General features: G+C 38.0%; 1 protein-coding gene across 9 annotated transcripts in view; it reads right to left on the bottom strand.

The window, feature by feature from the left end:
- Positions 1 to 17,772, bottom strand: part of TLK1 (tousled like kinase 1) — a 170,513-nt gene that overhangs the window by 80,843 nt on the left and 71,898 nt on the right. For 7 of the 9 annotated variants that reach the window (XM_001141231.8, XM_063790559.1, XM_016950016.4 and 4 more), the window contains one exon: positions 11,014 to 11,085. In XM_001141231.8, the coding sequence (XP_001141231.2) occupies positions 11,014 to 11,085 (72 nt within the window). Of the gene's footprint in view, positions 1 to 9,862; positions 9,932 to 11,013; positions 11,086 to 17,772 lie in introns of all 9 variants that reach the window. The other 2 variants (XM_063790561.1, XM_016950019.4) reach the window with 1 other exon arrangement.

Consider the following 17,772-nt stretch of genomic DNA (forward strand, 5'->3'; position numbering starts at 1 on the left):
GATAGGGGATCTAGTTTCATTCTTCTGCATATGAATATCCAGTTTTCCCTGCACCATTTATTGAACAGACTGTCCTTTCCCCAATGTTTGTTCTTGGCACCTTTGTCAAAAACAACTTCACTGTAGATATATGGATTTCTATCTGGATTCTCTGTTCTGTTCCACTGGTCTATGTGTTTCACTGATCTATGTGTCTGTTTTTATGCCAGTACAATGCTGTTTTGATTACTATAGCTTTGTAGTATAATTTGAAGTCAGGTAATGTGATTCATCTGGTTTTGTTCTTTGCTCAGGATAGCTCTGGTTATTCTGGGTCTTTTGTGGTTCTATACAAATTTTAGAATTATTTTTTCTATTTCTGTGAAGAATGCCATTGGTATTTTGACAGGGATTACATTAAACCTATAGATTGCTCTGGGTACAATGGACATTTTAACAGTATTGATGCTTCCATTCCATGACCATGGAATATCCTTCCATTTTTTTGCATACTCTTCAATTTCTTGCATCAATGTTTTATAGTTTTTATTGTAGAGATATTTTACTACTTTGAGTAATGTCTAAAAGCCGGGTGCGGTGGCTCACGCCCATAATCTCAGCATTTTGAGAGGCCAAGGGGGGCGGATCACTTGAGGTCAGAAGTTCGACCAGCCTGGCCAACATGGTGAAACCCCATCTCTACTAAAAGTACAAAAAAATTAGCTGGGTAGGCCGGGTGCAGTGGCTCACACCTGTAATTCTAGCACTTTGGGAGGCCAAGGTTGGTGGATCACCTGAGGTCAAGAGTTTGAGGCCAGCCTGGCCAACATGGTGAAAGCCCATTTCTACTAAAAATACATTTAAAAAAAAATATTAGCCAAGTGTGGTGGTGGGCGCCTGTAATCCCAGCTACTGGGAAGGCTGAGGCAGGAGAATCACTTGAGCTCAGGAGGCGGAGGGTGCAGTGAGCTGAGATGACATCATTACACTCCAGCCTGGGCAACAGAACAAAAACTCCATCTCAAAGAAAAAAAAATGTTGGGTGCAGTGGTTCGCTCCTGTAATCCCAGCTACTCAGAAGGCTGAGGCAGGAGAATTGCTTGAACCAGGGAGGTGGTGGTTGCAGTGAGCTGAGATTGTGCCACTGCACTCCAGCCTGGGCAACAGAGCAAGACTCTGTCTCGAAAAAAAAAAAAAAAGATTAATGTCTACATATTTCATAGTATTTATAGCTATTGTAAATGGGATTACTTTCTTGGTTTCTTTTTCAGATTGTTCACTGTTAGCATATAGAAATGCTACTTTTTAAATATTGATTTTGTATCCTGCAACTTTACCGAATTTATCAGTTCTAATAATTTTTTGGTACAGTCTTTAGGTTTTTCCAAATATAAGATTATATCATCTGCAAACAAGGATAATTTAACTTCTTCCTTTCCAATTTGGATGCCCTTTACTTCTTTCCCTTGTCTGACTGCTCTAGCGAGGACTTCCCATTCTATACTGAATAAGTGGTGAAGGTGGGCACTCTTGTTGTGTTCCCTTAGAAATTTCTTGCTGTAACAAACAACCACTGAACCACATCGAATATACTTTTTTAAAGGGTAACATTTAACAGCTGTTTGTTTGCTTGCTAAATAGCTTACAGATCCATTTCATGATTTCATGACCTACAAGAACTCAACTAGACAGAATATATCAGAATTTCCAAGCAGGGAGCCTGGCTACTCAAACATTAAAAAAAGCTTCCTGAAGAATTCTGATATACATATTCTTCTACCTTTATGGAAACAGATGTATACAGCCAGGATGAGACTCACATTTGGTTTCCAGTTCACTTTTCCTTCCAAGAGACTAATAAGCATGAACATATTCAAGCAGGACTCACTTCCTTTCCTATGAACCCGGTTAATACAATATATTTTAGTGTCAGATACTCTAATTTCTGCCTGAATATAGGTCTCTAAAAGACTGCATCCTTCAATATATAGTGGTGAATTAAATACTGTTTTCTCTTTAAAAAAAAAAAAAGTTACAAAGTAATTTCAGGTGTTTCATAGGAACTTTTAAGTCTAATAATTCATGATTATTTGTCTTAATAACAGAGAAGAGAATAAACTTAACATTCCCCCCGCCCCTCCTTTTTTTTTCTTTCTTTTTTTTTGAGATGGAGTCTTGCTGTGTCACCCAGGCTGGAGTGCAGTGGTGCAATCTCGGCTCACTGCAACCTTGGCCTCCTAGGTTCAAGCGATTCTCCTGTCTCAGCCTCCTGAGTAGCTGGTATTAACGGCATGTGCCACCACGACCAGCTAATTTTTGTATTTTTAGTAGAGATGGGGTTCCACCCTGTTGGCCAGGCTGGTCTCGAACTCCTGACCTCAAGTGATCTGCTTGCCTCAGTCTTCCAAACTGCTGGGATTACAGGCATAAGCCGCCCCTCCCGGCCACATTCCCCATTTTTTATGTTACAAAATAATACTATTTTCCATGCGTACAAAGAGTACTTGCTTTCAAGACATCATTACTGTACATATTGTTCATTGTATATAGCAACATTGTTGCATATCATGCCTCAGTAAAAACAATGACATAGGCCAGAGGTGGAGGTGTAGTGGCTCATGCCTGTAATCCCAGCACTTTGGGAGGCCGATGCAGGCAGATCATTTGAGGTCAGGAGTTTGAAATCAGCCTGGCCAACGTGGTGAAACCTTGTCTCTATTGAAAATACAAAAACTAACCAGGCAAGCTGGTGGGTGCCTACAATCCCAGCTACTTGGGAGGCTGAGGCCAGAGAATTGCTGAGCCCAGAAGGCAGTGGTTGCAGGGAGCAGAGATCGTGCCATTGCACTCCAACCTGCGTGACAGGGCGAGACTCTGCCTCAAAAAAAAAAAAAAAGAAGGAAGGAAAGAAGAAAAAACCAATGACATAAAAATAGTAAGATTTCTGGTAAGAACAAAGTGAGAACATACTAGCAGGAAGATAAATAAAAGACAGAGGAGGTCAACAAGTAGAACACCACAAACATCATTTATCACACTAACATATTTTAGAAAATAATTTAGGCAGCAAGATAGAATATGTCTTAAAATTGATGATAGGTGTCTAACATCTTAAGGAGGAGAACAGATTTAAAGAGAGTTAGTCAAAAGCAAGGTAATTTATTCAGGAGTAAAAGGCCTAAAAATGTAACTTTCAGTGATACTTATCCCATCCAACAGTAAATCGATTTTTAAAGTCTCTCTTCTTTCTTACTAGGTACTCAGAGTAAGGCATTAAAAAAAAAAAAAGATTTCTCCAGGTCACAGCAAATAAATATAGATAAATTAAAATTTAATGAAAATGTTAACAAAACTTAAGGCCAGTATTACCTCTGTTTTCAAATAGAATCATAGCTAAGCACTAGTGCTTAGAATACACTAAGCACTAGCTAAGCACTAAGCATTATTAAGAGGGCAAAAAAGAAGGTATGAGAAAGTAGAGGTGGGTATGTATATAAAACAAGGTTAAATCAGGAAATGCTCTAGATGCAACAACTGTCCCAGCTTCCACATATCCATATAATTTAAAATTAATAACTCGAAAATCCCAAAATATACTTTGATGAAAAATACACAGTAATTTAAGGTCAGTGGATAAAGGCTTAAGACTTGGTAGTTACCCACGAAAAACGGTGGAAAACTACTTTGGTTATAGAGATAGTATATATTTTAACTTGTTCAAATTTGATCGAGATTATACAAAAGTATTCTGAAAGATGAATATTAAGGATTAAATTGAGAAAAACAGAATAATTTGATATATGTCTGCTTTATAAACATGAATATTATGGAGTATATTGTATATAAGCACACGTATAAACAGACATAACTGTGCTTCTCCAACATTAATTATTAAAAATGATGTAATTAAATGATATGTTCAGTCACAAATATCCCAACTTCAGTAAGAAATAAATAAAGCAGATAAATGTATCCTAGGGCATCCAAAACGAGAAGAGGAAAAATGGTTATGCTTTTAATAATCATTAAGAATTCCAAATGAGCTAGAAAATACATAATCTAACTTAGCATCTTGGGCTTAGGTATAGACAGCAACTGTACAGAATCTGAAGGTGCTATGGTTTGACTATGTGCCCTGAAGTTCACGTAGAAACTTACTCCCCGTAGTAAGAATATTAAGAGGTGGGAGGGAGGCAGGTGCGGTGGCTCTTGCCTGTAATCCCAGCACTTTGGGAGGATGAAGTGGGCGGGCCACTTGAGGTCAGGAGTTCAAGACCAGCCTGGCTAACATGGTGAAACCCTGTCTCCACTAAAAATATAAAACTTAGCCAGCCATGGTGGCGGGTGCCTGTAATCCCAGCTACTCAGGGGGCTGAAGGAGGAGACTCGCTTGAACCCAGGAGGGGGAAGTTGCAGTGAGCCAAGATCATGCCACTGCACTCCAGCCTGAGCAACAGAGCAAAACTCCATCTCGGGGGGCGGGGGGAGAAAAAGAGGTAGGGGCCTCATGAATGGATTAATGCCATTATTGTGGGGATGGGTTCGTTACTGACAGAGTGGGTTCCTGATTAAAAGGATGAGTTGAGTCCAATTCTCCCTCTGTGTCTCACATGCTCACTTCTGCCTTCCATCTTCTACCATGGGGTGATGATCCTCACCTGATGCTTGACACCATGCTCTTGGACTTCCTAGCCTCTGGACCCAAGAGCCAAATAAACTTCTGTTCATTATAAATTGCCCAGTCTGTGATATTCTGTTAGAGCAGCAGAAAATGAACTGAGACACAAGATCATTGTGTTTAGATAGTGAAAGTGCTACAAGAAGAACTGCAAATGGGTGGATCAAGGCAGGTTTTAAAACTTAGAAAACACTGAGCAGGACGTGGTGGCTCACACCTGTAACCTCAGCACTTTGGGAGGCCGAGGCGGGCGGATCACAAGGTCAGGAGATCAAGAGCATCCTGACTAACACGGTGAAACTCCATCTCTACTAAAAAAAAAAAAAAATACAAAAAAATCAGCCAGGCGTGGTGGTGGGCACTTGTAGTCCCAGCTACTCAGGAGGCTGAGGCAGGAGAATGGCGTGAACCCGGGAGGCAGAGCTTGCAGTGAGCCGAGATGGCGCCACTGCACTCCAGCCTGGGCAACGAGTGAGACTCTGTCTCAAAAAAAAAAAAAAGAAAGAAAGAAAGAAAGAAAAAAGAAACACTGGTACTCAAGAAACACGGGCTCTTATCTTCATAAAATAATGTGGGCTGTTAGCCAGCATGTCAGGTACATGACCATATTTCTAACTCCTTCAGGTATTCTAAAAAATTTAAATAAAGGATGAGTGGCCCTGGTAAACTCTCTTCTCTGGTCCTCCGATAAAATTTTTATCAGTCCTCAAATCCACAACCCACTCACGCTTCTTTCCTTTCAGCTGATAACCTATTTTCACTGTGAAGTAAGAGAAAAGGTTATCAGATACGCAAGTTCATCTACCCCAATTCAGGGGAAAGATGTTCCCAGTCCTGTCTATGAATAACCCTGCCCAACCAGGGTCTGGATTTCACCCATTCATTCCTCCTCCAGGAAAAGATGTGTGGTTTTATTTCTCTTTTCCCTCTCTCTTCAGCACTTTGTCTCCATCACAACTCTGCTATGACTCTTTCCTTAGCACATGATATGTCAAGCCTGTCTGACTCTAGATACTGTCTCCTTTCCTTCATAGTCAAGGTTCTGCCAAAAGCAGGCAATATTTGCTGTCGCTATTTCCTCACTTTCTAATTTCTCCTCAATTAACTACAATCTGGCATTTTGTTCCCATTAATCTACTAAAATTAAGTCTAAGTGTCAAATTCTTAGTCACTTTTTACAGTCCCTATCTTAAATGACTTCTATGACATTTAATTCCACTTACTATCACTTTTGGGTCTCAGGATCCCTCTGTAACTTTTAAAAAATTGTTAAGGACCCCAAAGAGCTTTTATTTACATGTGTATAACTATCGATATTTACTATTTTAGGATTTTAAACAAAAACATTATAACAATAGAATATACAAATGTAAAAGAATAAAAATGAATAAATCAGAGTGATGATATCACATGTTATACAGCTTCTGGAAATTTTCATTGTGAATTCATGAGCTAATGAAAGTTAAAAAGTCAAATAATGTGTTGGCGCTTTTATAAAAAACACTTGACTTTGTGGACTCCTTGGAAGAATCGCAGGGGACCCCTAGGAATCCTCAAACCATACTCTGAGATCTGCTTATCTACAACCAAGCCTTTTTAATTAACACCTATGCCAAAGACCCCTAGGTCTTCTTATCTAGCCTGACCTCTTTCCTGAATTCCAGATATCTTCTACTGTGCCATCTACACTTGTTATCTTCCTTCTGTGATGCCCATCTCAATCAAAGGCACTCTAGCTAGATCCCTTTGAAACATCTTAGGCTCCTCCCTTTCCTTCTTTATGCTAATTCCAAGTCATCAAACCCTACTGATTCTACTTTTTAAAAATCTAATGAAATCTGCTGGGCTTGGTGGCTCACACCTGTAATCCCAGCACTTTGGAAGGCCAAGGCAGGCAGATCATGAGGTCAGGAGTTTGAGACCATCCTGGCCAACATAGTGAAACCCCGTCTCTACTAAAAATACAAAAATTAGCTGGGCATGGTGGTGCACACCTGTAGTCTCAGCTACTTGGGAGGCTGAGGCAGGAGAATCGCTTGAACCTGGGAGGCAGAGGTTGTGGTGAGCTGAGATCACGCCACTGCACTCCGGCCTGGGCAACAGGCGAGACTCCGTCTCAAAAAGAAAAAAAAAAATCTAATGAAATCTAGAAGCTTGTTGGAAATGCAAAATTCTACCCCAGACCTACCGTCATAAACATTAAGTGATTCATTCGCACAGAACAGTTTGAGAACCACAGCCTTGGGTAGTCTCAGTAACCAAAGTTAGAGAATCCGAAGAAGGCAGAGCCCAAACAGCAACTTGAAAATACTAGTTAGAAGTCCTATCTCAAGTTTTTCCTCCTAATATTAAACCTTGAAGGTTATAGAGTTTTATAAAGAAGGCTGTATTCCTTAATTAAGTGATCTTCCTAACTTGGGTTTCATGTCCCTCCAATGCAATCCTCTACATTCCATCTGTGGGAGCCTTTCACCTCTACTTTGTCTTTTGTTTCCCCTGTTTCAATGGCTCTCTACCTGAAGTTCAAATTCTTTACTATGAAATACAAGGGTCTTCAAAACCTGACCCCTGCCTACCTTTCACCATTCCTGCATATAGTCCCTCTACCAGAAGTTTGAAAACCAGTGGAATCACTGAAGCAGCTGGGTATTTTTTAAAGCTTTTCCAGAGATCTAAAGAGCAGTAGTGGCTGAGAATCACTGTCCTCTCTTAAACCAAACTACTTGTCATACTCCCACATAAAAGCAAACACATATCCTAGTCCCTCTGTATACCTTCTTTTCATACTTCGCTCTGTCTTATGGGATGAATTCACAGCCTCTCTTAAAAACTCGACTATCATCTCTTCTTTGAAGGAAGACCTCTTTGCTTCCTTTCCCCTACAGGCAAATGGAATTGGTGGTTTCTTGCACTTTGCTTCCATAGTATCTTGTGCTTCTATCTGTTACAGCACAGCCTACACTGTCATGAGGCAGACTGTCTAAATGTTTGTTCTACTAAACACTGATTTCATTTGAAGGCAGGGATTGTATCCTATTCATCTTTATATTCTCTGTGATTGGGCAGAGACTAAAAGTTAATAGATATGCAATAAATGTTTACTGAAAATATCCTGAAATTTTTGGAGCCTGCTGAATGGACCAGGAGTGATGTAAAATAAAACAAAATCAAAACAATACCTTCTTACCTACCATCTTCTTTTATTTACGAGAGGAAAAACTTTTTCATTCTATTTAATTCCACATTTAGAAAAAAAGATTCATATATAAAATAAACCGCACACAAACTGAAATAAAAATTTCACTTGAAGTAGATTAATCAACTTAACAATGACAATTGGATGCTTTCCAGTTTTAACAGTAAGGGTAGAAGAAAACAAGAGGATTCTGGATGTCTGAAAAAGAGTACTGGGTAGGAGAAAACGAAGTACAGAAAAGGGATTGTGGTGAGTTAAAACCATCACAAATCCTAAGAGGGATTCAACAGAAAATGTCCAACTGGTGAACTACAATAGGGTATGCATATTAATTATATTAAAATATGGATATAAATTTCAGGAATCCAGGGTGGGGTAAGGGTGGTAGGAGAAAGCAATTTTTAAAAAAAAAAAAGTAATAAACTGTCTGGGCACGGTGGCTTACGCCTATAATCCCAGCTACTCAGGAGGTTGAGGCAGGAAAATTGCTTGAACCTGGGAGGCGGAGTTTGCAGTGAGACGAGATCGCACCACTACACTCCAGCCCGGGCAAAAGAGTGAGACTCCATCTCAAAAAAAAAAAAAAAAAAGTAATAAACCTTCCAGTACTATTTGCTCCCAAAACCAAAAACTACTATTTTAACAACTGTAGTAAATCGGAGAATGGATTACCAAAAGAATAGTGACAACAGAAGACAATGAAATACTTCATAAACTTTACTACTAGGAGTACTAGGAAAAACAAAAGTACTTCTATCCTGCAACTGTTTCTTCTCATGTTTACTTAATGATCTATAAATATCTGTATTTTGATATATATAAAATTTCACCCCAAAGGAATTCATTAACTAAGGTATCAACTATACAGATAAAACCTGGGAATCGTTTTCCAGATAAGCAACTCCTTAAATGGAAAGATACACTAAAATAATAATAATAATAATAATGGTAATAGTAATTATTTCTTTGAATCTTAAGGACAATGTATAATCTGTAGTCATTTCTGTGCCACTAGACTTAACCATTAATTTGTAAAACTCCAAGACAGAGAATGCAGAACGGCAAAAGTCAAAAGATTTTTTTTTTTTTTTTCTTAAGACAGGGTCTCACTCTGTTGCCCAGGCTGGAGTGCAGTGGCACAATCATGGCTCATTGCAGCTTCGACTTCCTTGGCTCAAGTTATTGTCCCACCTCAGCCTCTCGAGTAGATGGGACTACAGCCACGTGGCACCATACCCAGCTAATTTTTTGTGTTTCTTGTAGAAATGGGGCTTTGCCATGTTGCCCAGGCTGGTCTCAAACTCCTGGTCTCAAGCAATCCTGCCTAGGCCTCCCAACATGCTGGGATTACAAGCGTGAGCCCCCGTACATGGCCCAAAAGATTTTTCAAGATTTTCTACTGCTGCCCCAAATGTCAAAACTTCAATACAGATAAAGCTAAGTATATCCAATGATTAACCAAATTGTGTTTCATTTCAAATGCCAGTATGGTCTTTTAAGAAACAAAAACATGTTTTAACTAAAAATATAGCCAAAAGTGATCCTTGGGATCTTTAAAGGGAAGCTGAATTCTCTTATAGACTAATTCCTCTGAAAAAATCCAAATACTAAATCTATAACTTATATTTGGAATATGGGTACCTATAAAGAACGTATAACTGTGATAAGTGATCTAACTTTCACCATGTTTTGCTTTTTAAAAAAATCTATCAAAAATATCATATTTAGTGAACAGAAAAGAGAAATATCTAAAATTATTTTATTGCTCTTCATAACACAAATGTCTATGAAACAGGAGGCAGGTGAAATTACTAAATATTCCCAATTCTGGGAAAATATCAAGAAATGTTCCAAAGTCCAGGAAATATAAAGTGAGAACATTCTTGATACACTTTTTTAAAAACTTTGACTAGAGCTAAACCTACAATTTTCAAAGGCTTAGTATAAGTATGTTAATTTTTTAAAAACTAAACTGATAATCTGATGCTACAGGGGCTACTAACGCTTACCTCAAGGGAACCTACTGCAGATAAAGTCCCGTCACTTGCACAGTCCTTTCAGCTGCCTGCCAGTTGTTTCTGTGGAAGGGAAAGCCTGATGAGTGAGAGCCCTATGCCATACTCCTTTGCAGTGTCAGGGTGCCTGCACAGAACTGCACGAAACTGTCTACCTAGAGATTTCTAGATGCTTTCAATAACACAGAGCTAAAAAGATGCCACCTTTGAAGTTCCCTTTCCTCTGAACAGTGAAACAAAATGCCTAAGAGTTTCTGAGTGCTAATGAACTACTGGTATTATCAAGTTGATAGGTCTATACTAACCAAGTAGAAAAAAGTCTATACTAATCAAGTAGAAAAAAAGACAAAAATGGATCAAGTAGAAATAAGATTGACGGGAAAAATACACACACACACACACACACACACACACACACGTGACAGACCTGTATCATCCAAGGAGAGAAAAGGCTATACCCACAAGAGTCAAGCTGTAACATCAACAAATGAATGCTAAAACTCACGGAACTTCCTGTCTACCCATTTTTAAAAGATGTCATCAAGTATATCATGCTCAGAGTAAATTATACCATGGATCCAAATGCCTGCTTGTAAAATCCCAGATATTTTCTTGGTGGGATCAGTAAGTGGGTAAAAGGGGGAGGGATTAAGAGGGGAGGGAATTCTTCAGATTTTTTAAAATACGAAAAATGAAAACCAGCAGCATGATTCCATAAGAAATTCTAAAAAGAGGGAAAAAATGTGTATCTGTATCTCAGAAAGTACACAAACTCTTACTAAGGATCAAACTAAAAGGAAAGAATAAAGAGAAATAATAGAAAACTGGGAAACCCAACATACTTAAGAACCTCCTTCCTCTCACAGAACTATGAATGGCTAATAACTGTCTCCAGTAAGAATATATACATATCATTCATTTACAAGTTCAGCTACATAACCAAAGAAATTATATTTTCTTTCTAATGCCAAATGCAGTCTTCAATCTGAATGTTGTGCTTCATAAGGCAGAACAAAACATTCCTATAAGAAACTTTAAAAGCATTAACCTTTAGCAAAAGAACTGATGAAGAAACAAAATACTAATTAAAACGGTGATTCCAGCTTTTACTTTAATAGCACCATATTTAAAATGAAATTACTTACCTCTGATTCTTTGTCACTTAAAGATCCCAAGCTTCCAAAACTGTGATTAGAGCTTTCGTTATTTGTTGAGGCCTGTTAAAGATTTTTTAAAAGGTAAAAATTAGGAGTAATTTTTTTAAAGCAGCGGGAATAATTTTAAACAAACATATTACAAAGTAGATAATCTATCTTCATAAATAAATAAAGTATAATTCCTTAAAACAAGGAAGCCAAATGAGGTAAAAATAAGAAATACTAAATTCTTAACACTATATACTTTGAAAAGTTTTATCAAGTCAATAAAGTTCTGCTGTGTTTTAGGAACTGACTTCTATTAGCTGGTTTTTTAAATCCCAGTTCAAAAGCAAAGGAACTGGGCCATTGTTAGGATGACAAGATCCCTAAAATTATTACTCAATGTATTAAAAACTAATGCTACCTTTGGCTGAAAGTATTATTTGGGCTCCTCAGGTCCCTTCACAATTATCAAATTCCATCATGTCTGAAACACACCTCTTTGCCTTTCTCTGTATTAACAAACTGTCCTGTTTTTTTTTTTTAATTTGTTTTAACTCTATCTCTTCAAAAACATCTTTGACCATCTTGACCATTTTAATTAATTGCTTTGCTCAAGAATTTCTCCATTTCCTTGACAATATTTTTGAACTGTAACAAAGAAAAAAGAGCTAACATTCTGTAGGATGATGTCTGCTTTGTTTCCAATACGCTTCTATGATACTTATTATCTTGTGCACTTTTTTGTACCATCAGTACATCAGATCATAGTCTTCCAGAAATGCTTAGACCAGGTGGCTGACAGATTATGGCATATATGTCAAAGATGATGCAAGAATTAACATTACATACAGGCAAGCCAATTGATATCCTCATGTTTCACCTCACTTGTAACAGGAGTGGCTGCTAATCCTACTATTAACAGGTTGCAAGTTAGACTATAATTATATAATTGAAATTAGATTAATTTCCAAAGTGACAACTCTGAGCCATTGCATGCATGCCCAGTACTATGCTGGATACTGTAAAAGCTGCTGTCAACAAAGGATAGCACTTGAACTAATTACAATTCAAGTAGTACTTGGAATAAGTTAAAATCTAATTATGGCAAGATTATCAAATTTGAAACGGCAGCAATTAAGAAGTAATACATTAGAAAGATTCTGGGACAATAAGGGCAGTGGCAAAGTGTTTGAGCATCTGTAAATACCCACCAAAAAAATGTATAAAACTAAATAGTAAACCAAAAACCCACAGACAATATTTACAACAAAACTAGGTGACAAGAATCTCCATGAATCCCCCTCAAAACATCAGATGGAAACAAGTCAACAACAACCATAGATAATGTATGGTATCATTATCAATATGGGAGGAAACAGAAAGAAACAGATGTCTGATAACCGAGAACAAAAGACACCTAAAACAGCCAACAAGTTAGGTACAGAAGCTAGGTTAACTTAAGTACAGAAGGGTTTTGCACCTTCAATTAGTGACTAAGTGGGAGGAGTCCACGGTTACATCTAAAAAGTGAGAGCAGTCTAGCCTCTACGAATCCTTGAAACGGATCTTTACATAACAGGGTGGTACAATGAGTACAAATTACTGGGTGTGGAATGAAAATTGAGTACTATATAGGTACAATTACAATAATGGAAAGAGAATATTCAGATAAAGAAGGGAGGGAACGCAGCCTAGCAATCTCAGAAAGCAAATGCCACAGTTTTGAAGCATGCCTAAAAACAGCAGTAGGGAAAGCCCTGTAAGAAAAGCCATCCTGAACCACACCAACCATTTAAGTGTTCAGGAAATCCAATTTCACATGAAAGTAGGCAAAAGAAAATTATGCAGGTCATAAAGGTATAAGAAAAAATAAAGTAAGATACAGAATAACATCCAGATAATAAAAGCATACCAGGAACACACATCCACAAAATAGGTAAAAATTGTAACCTACTATTTTAAAATGAACTAAGAGATATTACAAAAAGGACTCAAGACATGAAACAACTATATAAATCAGATTTCAAAAAACTCGGAAATAAGGTAACAGAACTCAAGAAAGCATTAAAAATAAAAGTTTCAGAAATAAAAAGTATATCTGAATGAACCCAAGAGCAAATATATACAGTAGATAATGCTTTAAGATAACCAGAAGGCAAAAAACAGGGACATTTTTGAAATCAAAAGAAATGAAGAGATGAAAAGTATTTGAGAGTAAGCTACAGCTGATGAAGCAACAAAGATCAATATACAGATAACAGAAGACCCTAAAAACTACTAAAGCCAGAAAATAGTAAAAACTGTAATTCAAGAAAATGTCTCTGACGGCTGGGCACAGTGGCTCATGCCTGTAATCCCAGCACTTTGGGAGGCGGAGGCGGGCAGATCACCTGAGGTCAGGAGTTCGAGACCAGCCTGACCAACATGGTGAAACCCTGTCTCTACTAAAAATACAAAATTAGCCAGGCGTGATGGTGCACACCTGTAATTCCCAGCTACTTGGGAGGCTGAGGCAGGAGAATCACTTGAATCTGGGAGGCAGAGGTTGCAGCGAGCCAAGATCACACCATTGCACTCCAGCCTGGGCAACAAGAACAAAACTCCATCTCAAAAAAAAAAAGAAAAAAAAAGTCTCTGACATTTTCAGTTGTCAGTCTCTTGTTGTCAGTTGTTGTTTTTTAAATGTTCAATTAAAAAAATTGAAATTACTGACAGAGCACCATGCACACCTAAGAATAACAACCCAGAAAGCGAACATCAAAGGCAAACACTTTATGCCAGACAAAAATGGAGTGACATAAGCTATTCAAGGAAAGAAAATAAAAGCAAAGTGTTTTACATTCAGTAAAATCCATTTTAAACACATGGAAAGCATAGATAAACAGTTACCAAAAATGCAAGCAAATAGGGAACCCTGCTCCCATGAGCCCTTCCTAAAGAATCTACTACAGAACAAGCTTAAGACAACCAAAATGAATAGTTTACCAGTCTAAGAACTGAAGGCAAGCAATAATATGACTTATTGATCAAGATTAAATGATAATGACAAGGGAGAGGATATAATATTTAATGACTAAATGCATGCAAAGTTAATAGTACAGTATTTTTAAAACTAGGGGATGGAAAGCATACACAAAATTATTGTTTTCAGTACCCACTTTGTTCACTGTGCTAATGTTATTTTGAGACAGCTATGTGTGTGAAATACAGAATAAAGTAAAATAATTAAGGGATATCCAATTCTATCCTCTGCTTCATATCTTCGAATTTCATAATTCACAGTATAAAGATGCATATGAAAAAAAACCTTATAATCCTGAGTTTGAATAGGAAATATCAATAAAAATTCATGAAACATTTTTATCTTTTAAAACAAACAATAAAAATATAAGTTGGTAGGTAGATGAATAAGATTCCACCACCAGTAAAAACAGAATACCTTATTTTCTACAGATAACTATATATAAATTCTGGAAAAAAAGGATTTTAAAAAGCCACTACCTGAACCAAAAGTAGGCAGAATCTAAGTACAAGACAACACTTAGAAGAAGGGAACAGAGGCTGGGTGCAGTGGCTCGTGCCTGTAATCCCAGCACTTTGGGAGGCCTAGACAGGCAGACTTCTTGAGGTCACAAGTTCAAAACCAGCCTGGCCAACATAGTGAAACCCCGTCTCTACTAAAAATACAAAAAACAGCCAGGCGTCATGGCGCATGCCTGTAATCCCAGCTACTAGAGAGTCTGAGGCAGCAGAATTGCTTGAATCTGGGAGACAGAGGTTGCAGTGAGCAGAGATCGCACCACTATATGCCAGCCTGGGCAACAGGGCAAGACTCCGTCTCAAAAAAAACAAAAAAAAAAAAAAACAAAAAAAAACAAAAAAAAAGAACAGGAAGAGGAGAAGAAGGGAATAGATCTGGGTAGGTTTCCTGTTTTTACAGCTTTTGCTGAGGGGAAGGTCCCGGACATCAGAGCTGCACAAACAGCAGTTGAAACCCAGATCAAAATCTTTAGTCTTACTGGCTTGAAAAACAAGAGTTTCAAGCTTCCGAAGAGGCTGCAAAGTAAGGAGGGATATGCTGGAAAATAAAGATCCACAAAGGGAGAGTCCCAAATTCTGCATATTAACTCTGCCTACTTCTTTGGCTGGTCAGTGATCTATGCAAAAACGGAGCAGACGATAAGCAGCCTAGATAAGACTAAAACAACTAGCAGGGATGTCAGTGCTGCCCTCTGCAGGGAGACATAGTTTAAATTTCAGTCTAGCCAAGTTAACTGCCTCCTAAAACAAAGAAAAACAAACAAAAAACAGTCTCCAAAGTCACTGTAATGTGTCATTCACAGCGTGCAGGATACAATAAAAATTTGTAATCATATGAAGAAACAAGAAAAAGTGACCCATACTCAAGAGGAAAGACAATCAATAGATACTAATCATGAAGTAACACAGATTTGGAATCAGCAAATAAATAACATAAAGCAGCTAATATAAGTAGCTCAAACGACAAGATTGGAAATTTCAGCAGACAAATAAAAACCGTAAAAAGAGTTGAACGTAAATTCTACAACTGAAAATTTCACTCTCTAAAATAGAAAACTTACTGAATGGGCTTAACAGAAGAATGGAAAAAGACAGTACTGAAGATAGGTCAAGAGAAATTACTCAAACTAAAGAACAGAGAAAAAAATATTGAAAAATAGTGTCTGTTGGACACCATGAAGCAGTCTAAGATACATGTAACTGGGGTCATAAAATGAGAAAAATATGCAGAAAAAAATATTTGAAAAAATGACAGCTAGAAAAATCCCAAAATTTGGCAAAGACATTAATTTACAGATTGAAGCTCACTCAATCTCCCAAGCAGGATAACTACAAAGAAAACCACACCTACGCACATCATAGTCAAACTGCTGAAAAACCAAAGATAAAGAAAACAATCTTGAAAGCAGCTGGAGAAAGTACACATGAGAACAAAAAAGGATAAAAGTAACAGCTGACTTGTCATCATAAATGCTGGAGGCCAACTTCACTCTCTGGAAATAGTGAGCTAGGAGAACTCTGTACTAAGATGCATAAGGCACAGCTGAGAAAACAGAGAAGGTTAAGTAGAAAGTCTACACTAAAGAGCCCCTTAGGCCCTTTCTTGTTCTCAATTCTAAAAAGTTAGCAGCCAAGCTTTTACTCCACAGGTATGAGATGATAAAAATCTCTCTCTGGGAGATTCTGTAAGTCCCTCAGAGAAATGACTTAACTAGATCATCCTACTGCAAAACCCATCTATGGCTGGGTATGGTGGCTCACACCTATAATCCCAGCACTTTGGGGGGCTGAAGTAGACGGATGGCTTGAGCCCAGGAGTTTGAGACCAGCCTGGGCAACATGGTGAAACCCTGTCCCTACAGAGGAAAAAAAAAATTAGCCAGATGTGGTAGCATGTACCAGCAGTCCCAGCTACTCAGGAGGCTAAGGTAGGAGGATCACTTGAGCCCAGGAGATAGAGGCTGCAGTGAGCTGTGACAGTGCCACTGCGCTCCACCCTGGGCGACTGAGACCCTGTATCAAAAACACCCCAAAAAACAAAACCCATCCATCAGTCAGTAAACCCTGCCCAGTTACACAGTTTCCAGTAAGTGTTTAAGTGCCTAATGCATAGATATGAACAAAGTCCAATATCACTCAAAAAATTCTTCCAGAACTGGAAAGCATGTTTCTGGATTGGAAAGACACATTTTTAAAAAATCAAGCACAATGGCTTAAAGAAAACCAAACCAAGATACATCAGAATAAATAATTTCAAATTCTAGAGACAAACACAAGCTCCTAAATAAAAGCTTCGAGGGAAGAACAAATAGAGTATTTACAAAGAATCAGGAATCAGAATGGCATTGGAGCGTGCAACAGTAACACTGGAAGCTAGAAGACAATGGAACAATGCCTTCAAAATTCTGAGAAAATGATTTCCAACCTAGAATTCTACCCGTCAGATACACTAAAAACAAAGTGGGAGGAGGAAAATATGCAAGGTCTCAAAAATTTCACTACCCATATATCTTTCCTCAAGAAGCAACCAGAGAATCTGCTCCACCAAAAACAAAGAAATAAAGCAAGAAAGAGAAGATATGGGATACATGAAATAGCTCAAACACAGGACAGACACAAAAGTCTCCCTGATCCTATGATGATCTTGGCTCACTGCAAACTCCACTTTCCGGGCTCAAGTGATTCTGCCTCAGCCTTCTGAGTAGCTGGGATTACAGACATGTGCCACCATGCCCGGCTACTTTTTGTATTTTTGGTAGAGACAAGGTTTCGCCATGTTGGCCAGGCTGATCTCGAACTCCTGGCCTCCCAAAGTGCTGGGATTACAGGAGTGAGACACCACATTTGGCCTGGCTTTGAAATTATGAACATGAATTGTGTGTCTTTTCCTTCTTGATTTGTAGGAATTCTTTCCATATTCAGGACATGAATCTATGGTTTGCCTTTTCACACCTTACTGTGTCATTTCAACGTAGTTACATTTATCAAATGTTTTTCTTCTTGGCTACTGCCTTTTGGAACCTATTTATGAAATCTCTGCCAATCTAAAGTAATGAAGATAGTCTATTCATTTTATTAAAGTTTTATTGCTTTACCTTTCCCATTTAAATCTACAATTTACTTGAAATTGATTTTTCTATCATGATAAGAGTTCAAAGTGAAGAGTTATTTATTTTCCCTTATAGATATCCAATTGATACAGCACATCTATTTTAACGATCA

This window comes from Pan troglodytes, chromosome 13 (assembly GCF_028858775.2).
Source record: "Pan troglodytes isolate AG18354 chromosome 13, NHGRI_mPanTro3-v2.0_pri, whole genome shotgun sequence".
Taxonomy (NCBI): Eukaryota; Metazoa; Chordata; class Mammalia; order Primates; family Hominidae; genus Pan; species Pan troglodytes.